At 34.5% G+C, this 22,887-nt stretch overlaps 1 protein-coding gene across 4 annotated transcripts; it reads left to right on the forward strand.

The window, feature by feature from the left end:
- The first annotated feature begins 1,387 nt into the window (after window positions 1-1,387).
- LOC123650069 (MAP3K12 binding inhibitory protein 1) lies at window positions 1,388-22,443 on the forward strand. 4 transcript variants are annotated; one of them, XM_045568491.1, is made up of 9 exons: window positions 1,388-1,611; window positions 5,295-5,414; window positions 7,170-7,388; window positions 7,485-7,581; window positions 10,115-10,180; window positions 10,423-10,575; window positions 14,069-14,166; window positions 20,854-20,892; window positions 21,849-22,443. In XM_045568491.1, exons 1-9 carry the CDS (start codon window positions 1,483-1,485, stop codon window positions 21,954-21,956), a joined length of 1,029 nt encoding a protein of 342 aa, XP_045424447.1. In that variant the 5' UTR covers window positions 1,388-1,482; the 3' UTR covers window positions 21,957-22,443. The 4 variants fall into 4 exon arrangements, with proteins under 4 accessions (XP_045424447.1, XP_045424455.1, XP_045424470.1 ...); XM_045568499.1 differs by having other exon boundaries at window positions 1,418-1,611; window positions 21,852-22,443; XM_045568514.1 differs by lacking the exon at window positions 10,423-10,575 and having other exon boundaries at window positions 1,418-1,611.
- The last annotated feature ends 444 nt before the right edge of the window (window positions 22,444-22,887 follow it).

Consider the following 22,887-nt stretch of genomic DNA (forward strand, 5'->3'; position numbering starts at 1 on the left):
ACAAGGGAACAGGCAAGATTTCTCAAGATCTTGTCAAGCCTCCTGATCCCACACGTTTTTGGAAATGAAAACCTAATTAAGAGACTCCCTAGGGACAGGTCAAATAAGATGGAAGCATGGTAGATGGGTGGGTTGCTTTCTATTTTTAAAGGTTAACTTTATTTTTCTCCATTTAGCCATAAAAAAAAAAAAGCATGCATCAGGTGCTTCATGGGTGCCAGACACAGTAGCAGGCTGAGGCTAGCTCCATGAAGGCTCAGTCCTTGTCCTCAGAAGTGACATCCCTACTGTCCTTTCATCCCTACTGTCCTTCTCCCAGTTCCTTGATGCCTTATTCCTTCCCTTTCATTCAGTCTACTCTAAAACTAAAGAATACGCATTGCGTGAGTTTCCACCTCTACTTCCTCTAATGTAAATGCATTAGACCATTAGAATTAAGAGTTTTAAATCCCTCATCCTTAACTCTAAACAGATAATGTATATTGGAATAGATACAGATAAAGTATTTTGGAATAGAGCTTAACACTAAAAATTCTTCTTAAACTATGTTTTCATTGGATAACTTTTTTTTAAATGTTAGAGTCTGATTAAAAGATTACAAAGTCCTTCAAACATCTTTATAATAAAGCTACAGGGTAAATAATACTTTGCCAAATTCCAGTTCAATTTTATGTCCTCCTAATTTCAAAGATTGTGGTTGCATGATATTACTTATTTGGGTTAAATTCCTGTTGGAATCATATTGACAGTGTTTCACTTCTTTGAAACAATTTTCGTGTTGAGCATCTCTACAGTTATCACGCAGATAATAGCAATTGATGCACGTTTTAAAACTTGACATAATTATTTTACAGATTTAAGATCGTTAACGTCATTTCCTTTATAGTAAAATGAGGTATAATGGTGCACTTTTATTGTTCTTTTACATCCTGCCCTCCCCCGCATGAAAAATTCGTAGCATTGATTTATATGCATTTTAAACAACCTTGCAGGGATTAAAACGTTCTGATTATGACAATTCTGTGTGAGTTTTCCAGTGTTTAGAAACACGCTCCATCCCTGACCAGCAATCTTTCTCCAGACCCACTACACACTACCAGGTTAAAATTTCAATTTTTAGGGCTCAAACTCTAACATTTAATTATAAGTTTCTTCTTACCAACACTCATAAGCAACATCTATGAGCCAACTTCATGACGCTAACCCTTAACACAACACGACTTCAATCAAATCGCCCAACGGCATCCAGCACAGCGCTCCTCAGCAATTACCCGCTCCAGAATCACGGCGCAATATGTAGTTGCACCTGATTGGCGTACGTGCTTGTCAGTCACATAGAGGGGGTGGGGCCTTAATGCCCAGTCTAAATGAGACGCTATTCACGTCATCGCTGAGCGACGAAAGCAGGAGAGGGAGGGGGTGGGGTTGTGAGCGAACCTTGGTGGTGGTGGTGGTGGTTGTGGAGCGGCCTGTGAAGGTATCATGGCTGCTGCCACGGAGCTTAGTCTCCCAAGCAGCGGTGACAGGAGCCTGGAGCGAAGCTGCAGCCCCAGCGTCTCCCGAGAGGTGCTCTGCGAAGTCTTTCGCTCCCTGCACGCCCTGCCTGGAAAGGTGAGAGGTGGCCTGAGGGACTGAAAGCAGGGTAACCATCGGGCCCCTCCCCCCTTTTTTGCCTTTAGCAAAGGCGGGGGTCAGCCGAGGCTGCCGGAGTGTGGGATGCTGCCCGGGGACAAACCCAGGCCCTGCCGCCTCCGGCCGGAGAGAGGAGGGCAGCCGTGAGGGCGTAGTTCAGTACGGGTTGCAGACTAGATTACCTTGCAAGTGTTCTCCCCAGGAGTAAGTGAGGAGGATCTAAAGTGAAAGCCCGGCTTCCCGAGGAGCGGGCTTGGAGACAATACGAAAAAGCTTCACTGAGGCTTTAGGAGGCGCCTGGAGCTCAGCGTCCTTTTTCCTCCAGCTTATTATAGAAATTGGTCGGTCAGTGCAGCCTGAGATTTTTGGAAAAGCGCGCTCTCGGCCTTTTTTTTTAGGGTGACTTGCTCTTATGAGTCACTTAGTTTTGTTTATTTCTTTTCTCCTTCTGGCAGTTGTGTGCATCTATTAACCTTTACAAACGGGAAGGAAAGTAAAAGGAATTCATTTAAAATAGCATAAAGTTGGATGAGTTATCCATGTTTGATGCTGTTTGCATCAGAACTGTCGTTTAATTGTTTAACTGTTAACTATTTAACTGGCTGATAAATCGTTTTTGCAGAAATGTCATAGTAAAACTGGGTTTAAAAAAACTGTCTCCTTACACTCTATTCGATCAAGTTAGTATTTCGTTTCATGATGTAAAATTAAAAGCAAATTTTAAATGAGAAACAACTTAAAAGTATGTTTGTTAAACTGCTTTTTAAAAGGAGCTATTTTCTTTTATATCTTATGGACCATTTTCTAGCTATAAAAGTTTGTTTTGGTGCTAGTACTTGTGCATGTAGGAGACACAGCAGGCATTTATGTCAAAGATAATGGTAAATTCCTATGAAAATAGAGCGTTTGTGAAAATCATTTTTAAAAGCCTTGAGTGGATTAAGAATCAATCTTGTAAAGAGTTATTTCGGTATTCTAAAAACTCTTAGCATGTTTCTTGTGACTTACAAAGAACAGTACTGCAAGTTAAACATTCAGTTTTGTGTAATGAAGCAATTATTAATAGAATCTCCTAAAAGATCCAACTTTTCAACTCAATTTTTTGCCAAGGACTTACCCAAAAAAATTTTTTTTAAGACTTGGGGACTTCTGTTATTAACATTTCAATCTTAAGATTCAAGGCCTTTAAATGGTTTAAAAGTTAGAGAACTTTTTATGACAACATTGGAGCATTAAATGTTATTCATATTCTGATGTCAAGACAAAAAAAGTTTATACTCAGCTATTACAGTTTATTTTTCAGTGATGGAATGTTTTTAAAAATTAATATTGAGCAATGATTTAAACATTTCTTTTGAAATATTTTGTATACTGAGTTTTTCAAGCTCATTTAAAAATTTTAAACATTCAGTTATTCTAAAGGTACAAGTAGAGGAGTGATTAAAATTTACTTAAGTCACCTGTAAAAAATGTTTAGGGTAAATGTTGGGTGAGTTTACTGAGACACAGTGAAGGGACCTTCCATATTACACAAATGTCAAAAATAAGATTGTCTCATCAATTAAATGCTTATCATTTTGATAATACTTTTTTTGAGAAATACTAAGAATGAAAGCCAGAGTACCATGCTTACAATATGGTCCCCAGAAGAATGAGTATTTCCTTTTGCACGAAGTTTAAAGGATTTTTAAAATGTATGTTGTAATATGCTTAAGTTCATCTTGCCTCAACCTCAGTATCATTGTATTATTAGCTCTCCTCAGGAGGACACATAAAATTGAGTGCTTAAAAGCATTTTCTACTTCAGCTCACAAGATTTATTAATTTTAACCTTTTTTACTTGCCTCTGGATGGTCCATTTTACCAAGCTAAGGAATTATTTATTTTTAGCTTTGGTTTTTGTATTAATTTAAATAAGGTTTTTACTGGAAATGCATATTTAAATAATCTATATTAAAAACAGACTAATAGAGATCTTTGAGTGGATTATTTACCATTCCAAGTTCTATAGGAGGAAAATGCATAGAATTAACATTACTAATAGGGAATCTGTGGAATGAATAGTCAAATGTATTGGGAAAGTTTTAAAATTAATTTGTGACATTATTATACGGTTTTCTTAAAAGACCAGGTATTCTTAATTGCACTTGTAATTAGTAGTTCTGTTGAAATGAGAATGTGATTCAAACATTAAAACTTATTTTCTATTATTTTCTCTAGAAAATGTGATACTTTGCTTTGGTTGAGGATTTGTCTGCTTTATCTCCAAACCATCCATATTCATAAATTTGCTATAATTGACTATAGATCTCATTGAGAATTATAAAATTATAATAATGGATTACTTCCATATGTAATATATGTTGACTAACAAAATCTTTATAGACATTAAAGTAATATAAATTAAGGTTAATGCATTAATCTTAATATAAAATCTTAATTAATATAACGTTATCTTTGCCAGTACAGCCAGCATAGGATTTCATATTTTTCTTTACACTTATCCAATATAGACTTTAAATACTTCTGGTCTCATGTTCAAAGGGTGGTAAATTTTTGCCACATAGTATTAATTCAATATATTGCTTTTTTATTGGTAACTTTGGATCCTTTAATCCTTGTATAGTGATTCTTCTTTTATTATAATTACAACTCATAAATCTGTATTTGAACTCATGTAACACTTTATTTTGTAGAAAACATGACTAATTTTTAATTATTTCTGAAAAAATGTAGTTAAGTTGATTCTATGGAGTATATCCTTATGCTATGCTATAAACACATGTCCCTAGAAAAGTTTATGGTAGTTCAATTTTATTCACTCGAAAAACTGCAGATGGAAGCTCTCACTCTAAAATTTTCACTGATTTGATATTAATTTTATATTCAGATTCTTGGTAGTTTTCTGGGTATGATTTTATTCTATCATATCACCAACTGATAAAAAATTTTGATATAATGAGCCCTTAACATCTTATTAGGAAATAGTATTTAGCAAAAGATCTGGACATTCCATTCAGTTTCTGGCAATTTTTTTCACTATTGTGGAGAAGTCTTTTTTTATTTGAAGTAGGTAAACATGTTGCCATTTATCACTAGACTTTATATGTATGGATAGTCTTGATTTTTAAATTATTTTAAAAATTGATTAAAGTTGAAAACAATAAAAATGTGATTCGGAGGACATCAGAATAATTATATATTTCTGATATGTATTTGTGCACATATTTAACAAAGAGACGTGTGCATATTAGAACTTTTGTAAAACAGTTGTGCTTCTGTTGGTTAATGCTCTGAGCTAGAAATAGTAGGAATCTGAATAAGGCAAGCCTATTTTGGAACCCATCCAAAGGTTTTTAGATATTGAAGTATCAAGAGAGCCTTCATATTTTCATCTTCATGAATGGCATCTCTTCTAAAATGGCCCCATTACACAGACCCACGAATAGAATCAGAGATGTCATTTTGCTTTGTTTTTAATGAAAATATGTACCTTCCTTGGCCTTTTAAAATGGGTAAAGCATTTTAATGTATCATTAAAAACTTGATAACTTTGAGCAAAATAGACGTGTTACTCTATAGAAATCTTATTTTTGTGACAATCCCATATGTACAGCTTAATCTTGTAATTTTTGTGATGTTACTGGTTTGTCCCTTTGAAGCTTAGCCTCAGAGACGATGTGGTGAAAATTACAATCGATTGGAACAAGCTCCAGAGCCTCTCAGCATTCCAGCCTGCATTGCTCTTTAGTGCACTTGAGCAACACATTTTATATTTACAGGTAAATATCTTGTTAGAAATGTTAACTCAATATTGAAAATAGAAATTAATTGTGGTTAAATTTGCTGGAGTATTTGTCATTTCTATCTTAACAGTGTATTAATAGTGATACTAATAAAAGGTTACTTACATCCAAATTGGATCTAAATCTGTTAGTTTCAGTAGTGATCAGGACAGTTATGGCAATATAGCCCAATAGGCCAATGTGGGTATGAGATTGAACAAATGCAACTCTATTCAATTCTAAACTTGCACTGAAAATTCAATACAGTTCCATCTATGGTGGGTTATAATTAAGCAATAAGACACGGCAGGTGTGTGTCATGCTATGATAATGATTCCATGCCTTGGGTGAGTTTGGAGGCTCATGGAGTGCTTTCAGTGGTTCAAGAAGTGGCATTATCCCAGCATGACACATCCTGGAGTGTCTATTGCAATTAAACAGTTTCAGCATAGTTTTTAAAAAGAAAGTAATTTCTGTGACATTAATGTCTCATCTTAGTTAGTAGCCAGTCACTATTTTTTCTTTTTCTTAGTAGTTGAAAATAATTCATTCTTCATATATATAAGTCAATATTGCATTGTTATGTATAAAGTATTATTATATCTTTTAATATTTCAGTTCAATAACTGAACAGTATTATGACCTTGCTGGTTTCTAATTGAACATCTCTGCAATTATAATTGTTGTAAGTTTGCAGTTTATCTAGAATCAAAGTGTAAAATGTGAAGTGTCAAGAAGATAAACGGAAGAACTGTTTGGATTGGTCAGTTTACTGTGATTAACATAAGGTTTCAGAAGAGTATTTGGTATAGGAAACAATGGAAGCAAAATTGTAGGTATGAAAAAATAATTGGAACATTGATAAGTGTTAGTATGTTTTGACTAATGGAATAGGCATTAATGTTCAGCCCTCCATTCAATGACATTGTGGGAAAATTTAACTCTGTGTTTCATGTTAAAAGTAATGGTTAACCCGGTTTTTAAAGGGCAGAGCATTGAACTCAAATGAGGCCTAATTATTGGGGGGGGCATAAATGGGTAATATAACTTATACAAAAGGGTATTTTCCCCCCTCTAGTATAGTGATAGGTGACATTTATCTCTTTTCAGCTATGGATCTTGGTAGGGTTTTTTCCTTGTCCGTTTTCTGTTTTTTAAAATTTAATTTCATGACCCAAGAAGATACTTTGTCATGTCAGGAAAAGTCTGAGTGTTCACTCAGCATAACACCTATATATTTCATGTCTATGCTTTCTCATTCACATTGGCCAACTGCAGTTTCAAGTGGAGAATCTCCAGTGATATAGTGATAATGCAGGGCTTTGCTGAGTGAGAGCACTGGCTCTCGTGTTAAGGAGGAAAAATACTAAGCCTTAGTGTTCTGAGGAGACATTTGAATGACATGTTAATTAAGTGGCATTGGTGCCAGAGGCTGAAGGCTTTGATTTGGCACAAAATAAAAGATGAGTGACAGAATGATTCCCTCAAAGAAAATTTTAAATTTCCTCAGATTTTCTTTCTTTCTTTCTTTTTTTAAAAATAAATTTGTAGCAAATGATAATGGTCACAATAACAGAGAACAGTAAACACTTATATGTGCTCAGATTTATGTATTGTGATATAACAACTTTTATATTTAATAGTTGATATTAAATATTTCATTTACTTAGCAGAAATTTATGTAAATATATTAAATGTGTAATTAATTTTGGTTAATGTGAACCCCAGCAGATGGAATTGTGTTCTTCTCAGCCTTTTTTAGCAAAACTTCAGCCTCTGATTAAAGAGGAGAATACAACTGCTTGTGAAGACATAGGAAAAACAGACATGGGGAACAAAAATGAAATAAACACCAAATTTTCCATTGGTGACCAGGAAGAAAAGCACAAAGATTGTGATTTAGGAGATGTGAAAAAGACACAGATCCATTTTGATCCAGAAGTGGTTCAAATAAAGGCCGGAAAAGCAGAAGTAAGAAGTTTTGGAGAGGATTGGGGAGTGGGAGGGTATTACTTTTTAAAAAATCTCATTATGTCTACATTGTTAAAACATACTTATTGTTTGTAGATTGACAGACGAATATCTGCGTTTATTGAAAGAAAGCAAGCTGAAATCAATGAAAACAACGTCAGGGAATTTTGCAATGTTATTGATTGTAATCAAGGTAACTACCTAGAGGTTAATTTTCATAGCAGTTTAAGTGCAATTTTTACAGTTGCTCTAATTTTTTATTTATTTTTTAAAATGAGTAACATTAAAACAATTTATTTCATAGTTTTAATGAGTAAGGCAGTGGAATTTCCTTCTGCTTAATAATAGACTGTATTGTAAAGCTAGTTTTCATTTTGGTTACACAGAAATCAAATAAATGCTTTTACAAAAAGGCTAATGTTTACCACAAGTGAAAGATTACTTTAAAGTTCCTTTAGGAAATGAAGGTGAAGTGTGGGTGACAGGGTTGTTCAGTCTCACTGGTTAAAGGAACTGAGCTGTATAAATTTCAAGCCTGTAAATGTACTTGTGAAATTAAGGTTAATATATAAAGTAAACTTAGTAGAGTTAATATTCCTCCAGAGGGAGCAGTTTTCTCACTACTCTTGAGCTATTTGAAACGTTTTATGTCACGATACAACCAATTTGTCATGAAGACCATGGTGTCTTAAGCTTTTTTCCTTTCTCTCATAGTGCATACATTCACTGTTTTTCATCACATTCTCCTTTCCCTCTCCACTTGATGCTATAGTACGTTTACAGATCTGCAGGTATGCTGCAGAATACAAAATGTTGTAAAGCACTGTGATAGATCATACTCAGGCATCATAGTAATAATCAGAACAAGTAGTTCTTAAAAAAAATTATGGAGAAGAGTTCATAATTGGAGTGAACATTTTTCTTGTTGCCTCTAATATCTCATGGCTAATTATCATGAACACAGAATTGTCAGATGAACCTAGAAGTGACTTGTATCACACTGGCACACTGATTCTCTTAATAATGAAATAACAAAGGCTCAGGTTGAGTCCTAAGTTCAGGTGGGTGCTACTATTAACATTATACATGTGTATCTTTGAATTTGGTATATTTTCCTGTTAAGCTTTTCAGAACAAGTGCAACAGAGGCAAAATCTCAGGTACTATAATCCAACTGTAAGCAACCCATGAGAAAAGGTTTGTTGAGGGAGCAAGCACATGTGTCACTAATGTTATTCCTCTGTTCTCCTTGCTAACTCTATTATTATAAACCACCAGGGGATAGAAATTGACAAGAATTGAAATGCTCAGCAGGATTCCTTGGCCCATTCAATCCCTTGCTGGCTCAAAACAGTGCTAGCAAGAATTGCTGTGGAGAGTGACTAGCACTCATACATTCACTATCTTCACACCATGCTGAATTTCTCACTGATGGGTCAGTTAATCTGTATGTTTGGAATATAGCTCCAGAATGGATGATAGCTTCTTTTTTTAACCCTTAGCCCCAAGAAATGGTAGAAAGAGAATGGAGAAGTGATGACTCTTTAAGCATATTTTAAGGTATCTCTAGAAAAACAAGAAAAAGGAAAAGATGACTCTATGTTAGTCAAAGATAAGTGGATATGGAATTTTATTCACACAAATTAACTTTTCAGCAGAGCTATTCAGGAAAGTTAGACTGAAAAACATATAAATATATTTTAATGTGTTAGTGTTTTTCTTTTAATACCTATCAATGTGACCTAAATTTAAAACAGTGGATTTTTTAAAAATCAAATTCCATAGGGAAAAAAATAATTTTCTTTCAGTATCTCACTTTCCTTCCAATTTTTATAAAATAATCAAGGGAATTTTGCAGGAAATTTATTGCCAATGCATGGTTTTACTAATGTTATTTTAAACATTAGTATATTATTATTACTATAGTGTATCATGTTATGTTTCTATATAACATAATTATATGTATAAAATTAGTAGTGTATGTTAACATCTTTCCAGTTTTCTTCCATTGTAATTTATTTCTTTATATCTAATTTGAAAGAAATTATACTTTTCAGCTTGGAAAAAAATAGGAACAAATTTTTACAACATATCTTTCCTAAAATTGCATTTTTTGAAAGTGATAGGATGGGAAGAAGTAGATGACTTTTGTGATTAGGGGTTTTTAAAATTAGGGGTTTTAAAAAATCTAGGCAGAGTGGAAAGGTACATGTACTTCAGATTTCAAGGTCTTCTTTGTGTGGAGCTCTGAAATAAAAAGGGTGTTTAATGTGCAATTGATCCTTTTTATTGGGTGTTCACTAATTTGGTCAGTAATATCAAAAATGCTGGGTTTTTAAAAAATATATTTTAGTAAAAATGATGAATTCTATTTCTACAATGAAGTAGAATTAAGATACTCTATAATATATAAATTATTTTCTCCAAAGGCCCAAATGGTTTTAGAGATATTGGTTTTCATTAAAAATTATGTTAAATTATGCCACTTAATGTTAATGGCTTTTCTGTTTGTAAATATGAACATTAGATAAGAATATTAGATATTGTGATACATTTTAGATGGTAAAGGTCACTAGATTCTGTCCTGTGTGATGGTGATTTAATGATTATTATTTAAAATTTTCTTATGAATAATATGTAATATGGATTATTGGAAGTTTATCAAAAATCTCATACATTTGAAGTGAAGAATACATTTAAACTTATTTTCATCTAAATTCTCCTTAGAAAATAGTTGTGCAAGAACTGATGCTGTTTTTACCCCTTACCCTGGATTTAAAAGTCACGTAAAGGGTAAGTAACCATCACGTAATACCTGAATCATTGACAGCTTATTCTAAATTATTAGCAAAATGGAATAGAAATAGCTTTCCCATCTAAATTTTGTTTATTTTAAAACAAAAAATCTTGTATTCTTCATATTTGGGTTTGTGGTTAGATGATCTTTATGAAAAGATTATAAACTACTATTAGGGAGAGAGAATTTCTGATTTTTGAAATATAAATTTACATAGGCTCAAAGCTTCTTAATTTAGTTTCTAGAGTTGTGAATACATATGGACCACAGACTAGACCTGAAGGAATTCAAGGGTCAGGTCATAAACCTAATAGCATGCTTCGAGATTGTGGTAATCAGGCTGTAGAAGAACGACTGCAAAATATTGAGGCTCACTTGCGATTACAGACAGGTAAGCAAAGGGCCAGGTGGTATTCCACAATTTGCAAGTGGTTAAAAAATTCCAATTCATTTAGTCACCAAATTTTCATTGATCTCCTATCATGTATAAAGCATTGTTTGGGTTAATACAAAAATAAATAAAGTATTCCTCTCAAGGAATGTACGGTTCTTGTCTATGCTCTTCCTTCTCTCACACTTCTTGCCACTTTCTAAAATTGAGAGAGTCTTAGTAGAATGTGTACAGGTTCGAAATAGATCCTGATAGCCTAAGTTTATTGAAGTCACAGCTGAAAACTAATATAGTCTTTGCCTATCACTAATTTCATAACTTACCATGACCACTTCTCATTCTTATCACTCACTGTGCTAGGTACAAAGTGTTGATAAATGTCCTAGTCTTCAAGGATCTCTCAGTGAGGATAAGCATATAAATAAATAAATGCCATAGGGAAAGTGAACTAACATTTATTGAACTATAGTAAGTGCCAGTCACCTAGAAAGTGTTACATATGTGTCAGATCACTTAATACTGAACAGTACCCTTTTGAGGTACTGGTGCTATTATTATATCATTGTACAGATAAAGAAACTGAAGTTCAAAGAACTCAAGCAAAATGCCCAAGATAGTAAGTGACAACTGGAAATCAAATCCAGATGTTAACTGGCCACAGAGCCTGAGTCTGTCTCTCCATTTAGTCACCATGTCCTTTTGATTCTACCTTCTCAGTATCTCTCAAATCTGCCCACTTCTGTCTATCTCCATGGCTGCTACTATAGTTGAAGCCACTATGATCTCTGCCTCGGACTGATGGAAGGATAGGAACTGGTCTGCTCGCCATTAGACTTCCTCCTTTAGATCAGTGTCTACCTGTGGCCAAATTGCTTTTTCTAAAGCTGAAATCTGATCTTGTTTGTCCCCAGATAAAAATTTGGAGATTGGGATCAGAGGAGGTTGTAATTTTAAATAGTGTGATCCACACCAATAGTTCAGCCACATCTCTGGGCTTCCCATCTCCCGCTCGTTTTGGTCCCCTGAGGTCTTTGTACTCATGCTCTTCCTTCCATATATGCTTTTCCTTCCTGATCCCAGACCAGTGTAGATTCCCCTTTTATATAGTCTCAGTACTTGGTACTCCCTGCCCTCCTTTAAAACAGTTATGGTTCTGCTTAATTTCTGTCTCCCCTGTGAGGTAGTAAGGTCTGTGAGAGTGGAACTATGTCATATTCATTACTTTGTACCTAGTATAGCACCTGGCTCAAAGAAAGTGCTCAAATGTTTATTGATTGAACAATTGCTCATTTCACCTTTTTAGATATGTGTACAGAACAGTGGGATGCAAAGTTAGTGTTAACATTCTCTCAGGGGAGGTCAAGGGAATGGCATCCCTGATGAGGTAACTTTTGAACCCTTGAAAGATTAGTAGGAATTTTCCTGGAGCAAAGCAAAAGAGAGAACAGCAGGAGCAAAGCATTTCATAAAGAAGGACCAGCATTTGCAAAAAGGACAGGGACACAAAATACAATTCAGAGAATTTCAGAATCTAGTCCAGCCTAGAGTATTTGCTGGATGGAGGTAGAAGAAGATAAGAAAATGAGTAAGCCTTTGAGGGCAATAGGACATTAGCATTAAGAATTAATCCTCTCCAGAAGTAGATGGATTTAAAATGCAAGTATATAAAAGATTGACTGGTTAAGTCTCTAAAAGCATCAATTAGTTAATTTTTGGAAAAATATCTGTTGAATGCTTACTATGTGCCAAGCACTATTTTAGGCACAAGGAATATTGAGATATAGTTATGTTCTCTGGCTCCGATGGCTTTATAAACTAGGTGGGAGAAAGATTAATGGTAAAGTAGAATTGTAAAGGGGCAGTGAAGAAGGGAATGGTGGGCACGTGGAGCCTCCGTGTGAAGACGTTCAGACTTGGACCTGAACCAGCTCAGAAAGGTACAGGGGTAAAGCAGAGGACATTGTAGGTAATAAAGGGAGCAGCAAGAACCAAGTCAAATGAACAAGTTACTCATTTTACCTTATTCAACAGAAGAACTATCAAGGTCCTAAGATAAACACATTCTCAAAAAAAAAAAGATATTTCTAGAGTTTCATATTTAACAAGTTGATACTCGATACAAAAATTTACACATATTCTTTAATTGCATGATTGTCTAATCATATATTCAATCAGTAAATATTGAGCGCCTGCTCTGTGCCAGGCATTGTAGTCTATAAACTGATGCTTCCTGGCTTTGTGCGATGCACAAGCTACACAGCAATACCCAATGAATAAAACAAATAAAACAGTCTGGGCAAAGTGATAACATGTAACCAAAATGTTTGTGCCCCCATAATATCCTGAAATAAAAATAAAAAACAAAACTCTCTGTTCACTTGGAACTTATAGAGTGGGGAGGCAGACAGTGAATAAACAAAATCTACAAAATGTTGGGTGCCAGTAAGGATATGGAAAAAATTAAGGTAAGGAAGACAGGGAGTGCGGGGTAGGGTGAGGTAGCAGGACTACCGGTATTTTTAAAAGGATGGTCAGAGAAAGCCTTACTGATAAAGGTAACTTTTGAGCCAAGACCTGGAGTTGGCAGGAGTAAATAAGTCTTAGCAGTATAGAGGTAGAGGGAACCGTAGTTGCTAAAGCTGATGGGGTGCCCAGCCTAAAAAGTAATCAAGTGGCTAGAACTATATGGATATGGGGAGAATGTCCAAATTGTATGGGGCCTTGTAGGACATTGTAAGGGCTTTGGTTTTTAATCTGAGGAAATGGTAAGGTATTGGAAAGGTTTGAGCAGAGAAGTGGCGTGATTCTGACTTACATTTTAAAAGAATCACTGGCTGCTGTGTTGAGAATATACCCTATGGAAGCAAGGCAGAAACAGGGAGAGATGGTGGTAGCCTGGACCAGAATGGTCACACTGTGGAGGGTGTGAGAAGTGGAAGGATTCTGAATATAACCATAAACTTGAAATTTGAGTGACCTTAATCTGCTGTCCCCCTCTCCAGAAAATTTATTAATTTAGAATTACAGTAAAGCCCCCTTTTAACATTCTTCTAGGTCAAAGGAGAAAATATGATATATGGGGAGAAATATAAATTGAGAAAAATAATGATATGACATTGCAGTAATGGAATTGAATTGTCATTTGTCACTGTGTATTTTACTCCTCTCTTGTAACTATCAAAGCCTATCAAAAATACAAATTGTTCTGTACGGAAACTATTCAATATCTTATAAAATGAATTTAACATAAAGTTTCTAGCAATATAGGAAGCATAAATGGGGTCTGGAGAGAGGGGATGTAGTATAATATGTCCCATAATGTATAATATGAAAGTATGAGCTAAGGAATTCATTCTATTTTACTTTTTACTTTCTTAAGTTTAAATATTTCACATTCACTTGCATAAGTGTCTTTGCATGGTATTTTAAAAATAAAAATTGTAAGAAAAAAGAATTATTCAGTAGTATCTCAGAAATTTTTTAATGTATTTAGGTGGTCCTGTGCCAAGAGACATTTATCAAAGAATTAAAAAACTTGAGGATAAAATCCTTGAATTGGAAGGTATCTCTCCTGAATATTTTCAATCTGTGGTGAGTATAAGTATCTCTTAAAAAGAAATAAAAATGTTTTATTTTAGGATTCTTTGTGATTTAACAGTTTACTCATTGATCTATATGCAAAAAACACTTTTAATAATTCAAAGGTGAATGAACACAGTCCTGTGTAGGGGCATTTCTATTCCTTTAAAAATTCTGATTCTGAATATTTTTTATACAATACCCAAATTCTCAAACATAGGCCATTTTCATGGTGTAATGAATCAGCCTGGACAGTGGTTGAGCCTGTCATTCTGTACTTGCTATCTTGTAAAACAAAGGCTTCCTCTGGGATCTTGCTCTGACAGTTATCCCTTCTGTCTCTTTAATCCCTCTTTCCCCACAGACCCTTCGCTCAAATATACACGGTTATATTTCTCCGTACTAAACACACACACATCTCAAGCTGCCACCCTGTCTTTTTCTTTATCATAACCACCATACTTTTTGAAAGACTAGTCTATATTTATCTAATTCCTTAATTCTAGCATTCATTCATTTATTCCTACCCCTTTTTCTAAGAAAATTAAGAAACAGTGTTGTGCCAGTAAGTATCTTCTTTGGCACGTCAGCATTTTTGAGAAAATAATCCTGAGCTCTTGTGTTATTTTCCTTAGTCTTCTAAGGTGATTATCTATAACCTGCCTTTTCTGGGTTTTTTTTTTTTTAAGGAGTGCCATATTAAACTAAAATAATATAAAAGATTATACTCAAACTCTTGTTTCTGAAAAATTATGTAAAATAGCGCACTTTAGTATGGATCATATAAGTCCCTGGTGAAAATATATTTAAAATTCATTTTAGGTGTAGGAGCAATCTTTCTGAAGTTATAGATTAGATATTAAAGTGAGGTACAGAAAAGAAGTATTTCTAGAGGCAGAAGTCAGGTCACATAACAAAAGGGGGCAACAAGTCCTAAATGACAAAAATTTGGAGAAAGTTTTGGTGATTTACTGCTCTCAAATGTAAAAATGAGATTTATAAAAATAATAAGGGCTGAAGCAAGGATTAAATTAGTCAATGCTGATCAGACACTTAGCACACTGCCTAGCATGTGGTAAAAACCTCAGTAAATATTAGAATTTATTTAGTTTTAGAAACCATCTATGAAATGGCTATATAAACATGGATAAGTCACTCTATTCCTCTGGTCTTCAGATGTCTAATTTTAGGAAATTTGGTTATACTATATAATTACAAAGATCTTTTCACTTTAAGATTATTGTTTGAATGTATCTCCTTAGAAAACTTCATAAATACTTTATGACTTTTTCTAAAGCAATTTGCCATAAGTTTTTCCCATCAAGCTGCCTTCATTAAGTAATCCATAGAAAGGTTATTTTTCCAGTTCAGTTTCATACCTCATTAATACAATTCTTACTAACAATAGAACTGATCTTGCAAGAGACTGTGGGTAGTATCAGTGCCTCCAGTGAGACCTTGCTCTGTCATTTATCTCTTCGAATTCCAATGTATAAAAACTTAACATACAGACTTTGTTAACAAAGGAACAAGCCTTTCACATCATAATCTTTTTTGTTTTGTTTTGATCTGTTGTTCTTAGGATACAGTGTTTGGTTAAAGAGAGAGGCAGCGAAATTGTAGAGGACCTAAAATGCTGTGCCCATGAGTTTAAAATCTCTTTTCCAAACAGAGGCAGGGGAAATCTGTAGAAGGGATTTGAGCAGAAAAGTGACTTGTGAGGGAAATACTTAGAAAGATTGATCTAATCCAGTGTGGGATAAATGAAAAGGGAGAAACTAAGGATCGGGAGATAGTATTATACTACCTAGATGTGAAGTAAGATCCTAAAATAGGGACATGAATGAGAATAGAAGAGATTAATGCAAACAGGAAAGAAAAGTTGACAAATACTGATCACTGGATGTCGAAAGAGGCATAGAGCAAGGATCTGTCCAGTTTCTGGTTGGAAAAATGATACCATCATTGATAGAAATAAGAAAATCTAAAGGGGGAAATATTTTTATGGGAAATGTAAATTTGAAGTCATAGGAGGATATGAAGATATAAATATCAGGTAAGCTTTTTGAGATACAGTACCTACACTTGAGACAATTGGGAGAGTCTGTTTAGAGATGATAGTTAAAACGTCAATGGCTAATACTGAGACTCTCAGAGGCTGAAGTCGGAAGCTTGGTGACTGCCTGACTTCAGGAGTGGGAAGCATTATAAATGTAAACAGGAATGGCCTGGCTGTGTTAGGCATTCAGAAAAGGGTGAATAATGGCAACCTATGATAAAACTGCACTTTTTAAAAATATTTGCAAGTCTGTTGAAAACAATATATCTTTGATTAGAAGAACCACTTCTGAATAAGTGTGGGAAGTGACATATCCAAATTAATAGTGAGCCACACAGGAGCACAAAACACTGGGAAGGTTCAAACATTCAGACTGATTCTGTCTTCCAGGCCTATGAACATATATGGCACAAACCCTAAGTTAGGAAAGACGGTTTTATACTCAACCCTTCTATAACAGAATGAATGAGCCATCTCTAGGAGCTACATTCCTCACTTGGAATAGAGCTAGCTCTAGGATTGTCCTTGCACATGGGAGGAGTTGAGCATATACCCTGCAGAGGGCACAGCATATTATTCATCTCTCTCACAATCCTCATGCTGGGAGTATGTGCATGGTTATTGCATAATTTTACATATTTATCCCTCAGTATACAGAAGAGACTACATATGTAGCACAGTCCTCTAGCTTCTAAAGTTAGAAAGTAAGAGAAAGTTGAGCCCATTCAGTTTATTAAGGATTGAATTTTTGGTGTAACTTCTGAACTCTTAAAAGATTTTAAATTGAAATTTGTTGATCCAGATTCACATGTAGAAGAATTCGAAACATGGGGCAGCTTCTTACAGTTGCATGGAGATAATCATGGGTAACATTGAAGCATATGAACATATGAAAAGGGGAACATTAATGGAAAAAGATGTACATTATATCACTTAGTAAAACAAAATCAGATTATGTAAAGTTCTTTTCATTTTATAAAATAGACATAAAACTCCAAAATAAGGTGTAATGTATATAAAACAGGAATTATGACAAGAGTTAATATTGTTGTACCTTTTAATGTAATAGTTCTAAAGATCTTTACCCTTAACATTAAACATGGAAAGATTGTAATGTAGTTAATGTTTTCAAAAGTTTAAGGGTATGGCTTAACAGACTATTTAAAAGATATGATCTTTATGAATATTTCTAAAGAATTGCTTGCTGATTTAAAATTATGACACTTGAAAACAGTAAATATAACATGCTTTACAAGGATATTTCTGTGGCACTTTGTTCATTTTATAGTACTTATCACATATATTTTCACATCTCTTCTTCACACTATATTTTGAACCTCTTAAGTAAGGGTAGGAAATGTGTCTTGTTCATCTTTGAGTACATGGAATGTAGGAGACATCAAGTAGATGTGCAAGTGAATGGATAGGATTTGGCTTGTAGTTAATTGCTGGACTTTGAAGGTATATTGTCTGTTCCAAAGTACTGACTAGGCATAATTTTTAGTCTATAATGGTAACTCCTGGTTGTAAAGGGAAGTATCGGGAGCAGAATGCTAAAGGCCAAGTCATCATCATGTGCAGAGGCCGTGTGTGTGTGAAAGTGCATGGTGAGCCTGAAGCATGAGTGAACAGCTGGAAAATTAGATTGTAAACACATTTTGGTAAACCTTGAAGGTCACACTACCCAGTTTACACTGCCAGAGTCAATGGAGCACAATTAAGTTTTTGAGAAAGAGAAAAACCTGTAATTTAGGTTCCTGTCTGTTGGCATTATAAAGTCTGAGTTGAAGAGAAATTGGAGTCAAGGAAACTATTAATAGGTTAGAAAACATATCATTATCCAAGCCAGAGAGAAATGAAGGTCTGAATCAGGGCACTGGGTCTAGAAGGGAACAAACATTTAAGACATAGCACATGTAGAATCAATTGCCTTTTACAACTGATGAGAAAGAAGGAAGGAAGTTGGTCATGGAAGAGGCCTGCTTAGCCTTGAGTTTCCTTATAGCACTGGTTGCCTAGATGTATATGTGTAATATCTTTGCATTAGGACACAGGCATTATAAACATAGCTATAAATTAGTCTTGCTCCATATAGTGATGTTTTGGTCAACAGTGGACCACATATGCTACAGTGGTCCCATAAGATTATAATATGGTATTTTTACTGTATCTTTTCTTGGTTAGATATGTTTAGATACACAAATACTTAACCCTTATGTTCTAGTTGTCTACAATATTTAGTACAATAACGTGCTGTACAGGTTTGTAGCCTATAATAGGCTATACCATAGAGCCTAGGTGTGTGGTAGGCTGTGCCATCTAGGTTTGTGTAAGTACACTCTATTGTTTGCATGATGATGAAATCACCTAATGATGCATTTCTCAGAGTATATTTCCATCATTAAGTGATGTGTGGCTGTACCTGCTAAGGTAAAGTGCTAGGAGAGAAGAGATAATTTTGAATTATTTCTGTCTAACTTTATTTAGTGTGCTGTGCTCTCAAATATTTTCTCTGAGCCACCAAAATTTGTTAAAATTCCTACCTTTTATACAGCTGCCCCTTGACTTGCATTAGGGTTACATCTGATAAACCTATTATAAGTTGAAAATATTGTAAATCAAAAATGCATTTAATACAGCTAACCTACCAAACATCATAACTTAGCCTAGGCTACCTTCAAAGTGTTCAGAACACTTACATTAGCCTAGAGTTGGGCCAAATCATCTGACAGCACAGTACTGTAGAGTATCAGTTGTTTATCTTCATGACTGTGTAGCTGACTGGGAGCTGTAGCTGCTGCCACTTGCTAGCATTGCACGAGAGTATTATAGTGCGTATCACGAGCCCAGGAAAAAGATCAAAATTCAAAGTACAATTTCTATTGACTATATATCACTTTGCTACCATCCTAAATTCAAAAAGTCAAATCATCGTAAGTTAGGAACTGTCTGTACTGAGATTTCCTTATACCTAAAACAAATTTTAAAGCTAGTCTAGTTTATCTGTAGTAGATGTGGTGTTCCTAAGTGTTACCCTTGTCAAAATATTTTGCTAAGACCGAAAATAAGCTCCAAAGACAACATTTTAGTGTATTTTTAAGTTATTGAGCCAATGATGTCCTTATTCTTCTCATTCTGATAGTTTTCACTTTGGTTTCATAATTTAGTAATAATCTGATTGCTTAATGACATAGAAACTATCAATATCCTACAGGTTAAACTGTTACGAGAACAAGGGGAAGTGTATTTTCATACGTGTATAAAAAGCTACCTCTTGGGAAGTTAGAAGACTGAGCAGTGGCCAAATTAAACATTAAGTCCTTACCTGCTCATAGGCCCCACCACAGGTATCCAGCTCAGTTTGTCAAAGAAAGGAGAGGCTATGTAGCTGAGCATTATTATTCCATATTTAATAATTCTAAAACTTAATGATTTCTAATTTATTATAACTACTGCTGAGAGGTATATCTAGATGTTCTCTGAATCAACTTCTGCCACAAAGGAAAATGTGAGTTTTAACCTTCTCTTCTAAATCTCAGTGGTCAGAAATGTTTGTGAAAAAATTTTGCCCCTACGTTTACAGTTTCTTTGTCAGATATACTGATTTACTAATTTGCCATTTAAAAGCTTGTGGTGATGGTAAACTAAGAACAAAGTCTAGAAAGAATTTAATAGATCAAGGTTAAAGGTTCAGTAATGTGTCAGTGAGAATGTTGTCAGATTCACCTATAAGAAATTTGAACTGAAACTGGCTTACACAGTACGGAAATTATCTTATAAAATAGGAAGTCCACCGATGACATAATCTTCAGAGTTAATTGAATCAGTGGCTAAATCGGGAATGTCAGAGAATTGGGTTCTTTCCCATCTCAGCTCTGCTCAGTGTTGACTTCTTCCCCAGGCAGATGGCAAGACGGCTGCAGCTTTCAGGTGTCTTATCCAGATACAAGTATCCAGGGAAACTCTTTTTTGAGGGCTTTCTCTCAAAAGAAGTAAGGAAGCTTCTTCCAGAAGCTCTCCTCTTATTCTCTAGCAGACTTTTCCTTATTTATTGGCCAGAATTGGACACATGCCCATTTCAGTCACTAACAAGATGATTGGGTGGGATCACCATTCCCTTGAGTCACATAGAAAAGCAGCGGATAGATAGCTGCTTGTGTAGACAACACAGTGTCTGTTATAATCAGTCGGGGGGGGGGGGGCGGGGAGGGGCGCTTTCACCCTTGCCTGACCTGGTATACCAAATTCCACTTTCCTCTGCTTTTGTTTGACTTGTTCAACGTCCTGGGATGGAAAGGTTGTAAAAAAGGAAACTAAGAAGAAAATCCCCAGAACACCCCTTTACGCAATCACTTAGGCTCCTTAGAAGCTAGCAATTAGTGGGAAAGTTTGTATTGCCAGGGATGAACGTGTTGCCGCAATAGTACTACTGATTTTTTAACATCATCATCTTTGGAGGGTAACTTCCAGATATAAAGAAGGTAGATGTCAGTTGCAGATAATGCTTGATCAGTTGGTGGGCTTTATTTTTGTCAGGGTTCCCAAAGGCTCTACGTATTTTGTACAGTATTCTATAAAAGAAAATTGATGCTTAATTTTTTTAAACATTGATTACTTTTTTTTTTTTACTTTTAATCTAGAACTTTTCTGGAAAAAGAAGAAAAGTTCAACCACCTCAAGTAAGTTAAGTTACTTCATTTTCACTTTGGCTTCTGAAATAGTTTGATTAGTTTTATACCTTTCTTACTAATAAATAAGTTTCTACTATGGTTGCTTTTAGATCATTCCCTGGTAAGATTTAAGATGGAAAAAAAGGACAGTGTAAACTAATATACTTGAATTGGAGAAATAATTTTAAAGGCATGGAATTACTGAGATGGGATAAACAAATATAAAGATCTTTATCCTGCTTTTTAATAGAACAGTAGAAAAATGTACTAGTTACAAAATGCTTAAAAATAGTAAGTACTCAAGTGACTTCAGTCTCCTCCCTCTTCTCCCCTTTTGTGGACACTACTAATAGCAGCATCTAAAGAAAAAAAAGGGTGTTTGGCAGAGGTTGACTTTAGCCCATCCGTGTCCAAAGTACTATTTTATTAATTAGTTGAATCTTAAATAGTAAGGTTTTGCTTGCCTTAAAGGTGGTAATGTAAATTTAAATTTGGGGGAAACTTTAAAAAATGTTTTGGCTTATTTTTTAAGAGTAACATATTAATTATTATAAAATTTTGAGTAAATTTTTGAGAGCAGCCATTTTTTCCAAGAGAAGTAGTTGATTGCAGTTGATCACTCAAAAGAGACTTTTTAGGTATTTTAAGCATCTATGCTAATCCTAAAGTTTATTTAATTTTTTTACTATTGAGAGTAATTAGGTTTTTAAAAAAGTTTTCACTATTCTTTCAAAGAAAAAAGGTTCAGGAGAGCTTAGTCATTAGGAAAGAGAAAGAAAGAAATATTTAAGCCTGGTTATTTTATGCCTTTAAATTTGGTATAGTTTACTTTTAAAATTATTCTCATGAGGAAAAAATTTATCATGCTTTTGAATATTTTAAATATTTATAGTTCATTTAGCACTTTATCTGCATTAAGATACTTAAGAATCTTATTCAGCAATTTATGTTCGTATTGTTTACAGCAGAACTATTCACTGGCTGAACTTGATGAGAAAATTAGTGCCCTCAAACAAGCCCTCCTCAGAAAATCAAGAGAAACAGACTCCATGGCAACTCACCACCTTCCATGAAAAACTCTCATCCTTGTCATTTTACTTTTTTATATAAGTGTGTGTAACTTACACTGTAATTAATTTAACGGATATCTATTTATCAATGTAGACTTCTCTGTGAAGTCAAGGTTTATTTTCACATGACTCTGCCTTGCAGAAAGTAATCTTCAGATGTTCTGGTGAGTTTTGGAATAATGAATGCAGTGAAAGTAGTATTGTTGGAATTTATTCCCTTCTGTTTTAAAGGAGGTATTTGGAAATTAAATACAGATTCATCTTTTTCCTTTTGTGGACCACAGAAAGGAAGATTTATTTTGATAGTGATATTTAAAAGGACTTTATATATAATATTGGTGTTAACCAGTTTATTAGTTTAAAGCAGTACTTTGCATATAATAGGTATTAAACAAAAATTTATTGACTGAAATGAATTTTAAGTGCATGCGTAAATTTTTTATTTTTCAGATGTCAGTGTTAATGTAAATAAACAATAGATCCTACTTTATCTCTTTATTGGCTCTGTTGCTTAACTCTTTGTACCTTAATTTTCTAGTCTGTGAAATGGGAGTGATAATAGAACCTGCTTCATTAATTGTTATGAATAATAGGTGAGATCCTGCATGTTTGAAACTGCCTGTCCCAAGGGAATTGCTCAGTAAATGTTAACCTATTATTATAAAACCAGGTCTATCTTTGGACAGCACTTAAGATGTTGTTACAAAGAAAGCATAGTGCTTTCCCTTTAGAGCCTCACTTTTACAATACCCCAGTTACGTCAGGCAGTACATATATTGCCATAATTGCAAATTAAACATTTAAAAGATGCAGCTATGGTTGGGTCAAAAGTCTTTCATGGAAGAGCCGCTTAGGTCAAGAATTGTTTGGTTGCAAGAGTCAGAAATCTACCTAAAATAGCTTGTAAGAAAAGAGCTGTTAAAACGAATCAGAA

The sequence above is a fragment of the Lemur catta genome, chromosome 1, assembly GCF_020740605.2.
Source record: "Lemur catta isolate mLemCat1 chromosome 1, mLemCat1.pri, whole genome shotgun sequence".
Lineage (NCBI taxonomy): Eukaryota > Metazoa > Chordata > Mammalia > Primates > Lemuridae > Lemur > Lemur catta.

Coding starts and splice junctions, on each gene's coding strand:
- LOC123650069 (XM_045568491.1), top strand. CDS start 1,483: ATGGCTGCTGCCACGGAGCTTAGTCTCCCAAGCAGCGGTGACAGGAGC. Junction 10,181..10,422: donor ATTTAAAAGTCACGTAAAGG/GTAAGTAACCAT, acceptor TTCTTAATTTAG/TTTCTAGAGTTGTGAATACA. Junction 20,893..21,848: donor GAAAAGTTCAACCACCTCAA/GTAAGTTAAGTT, acceptor TATTGTTTACAG/CAGAACTATTCACTGGCTGA.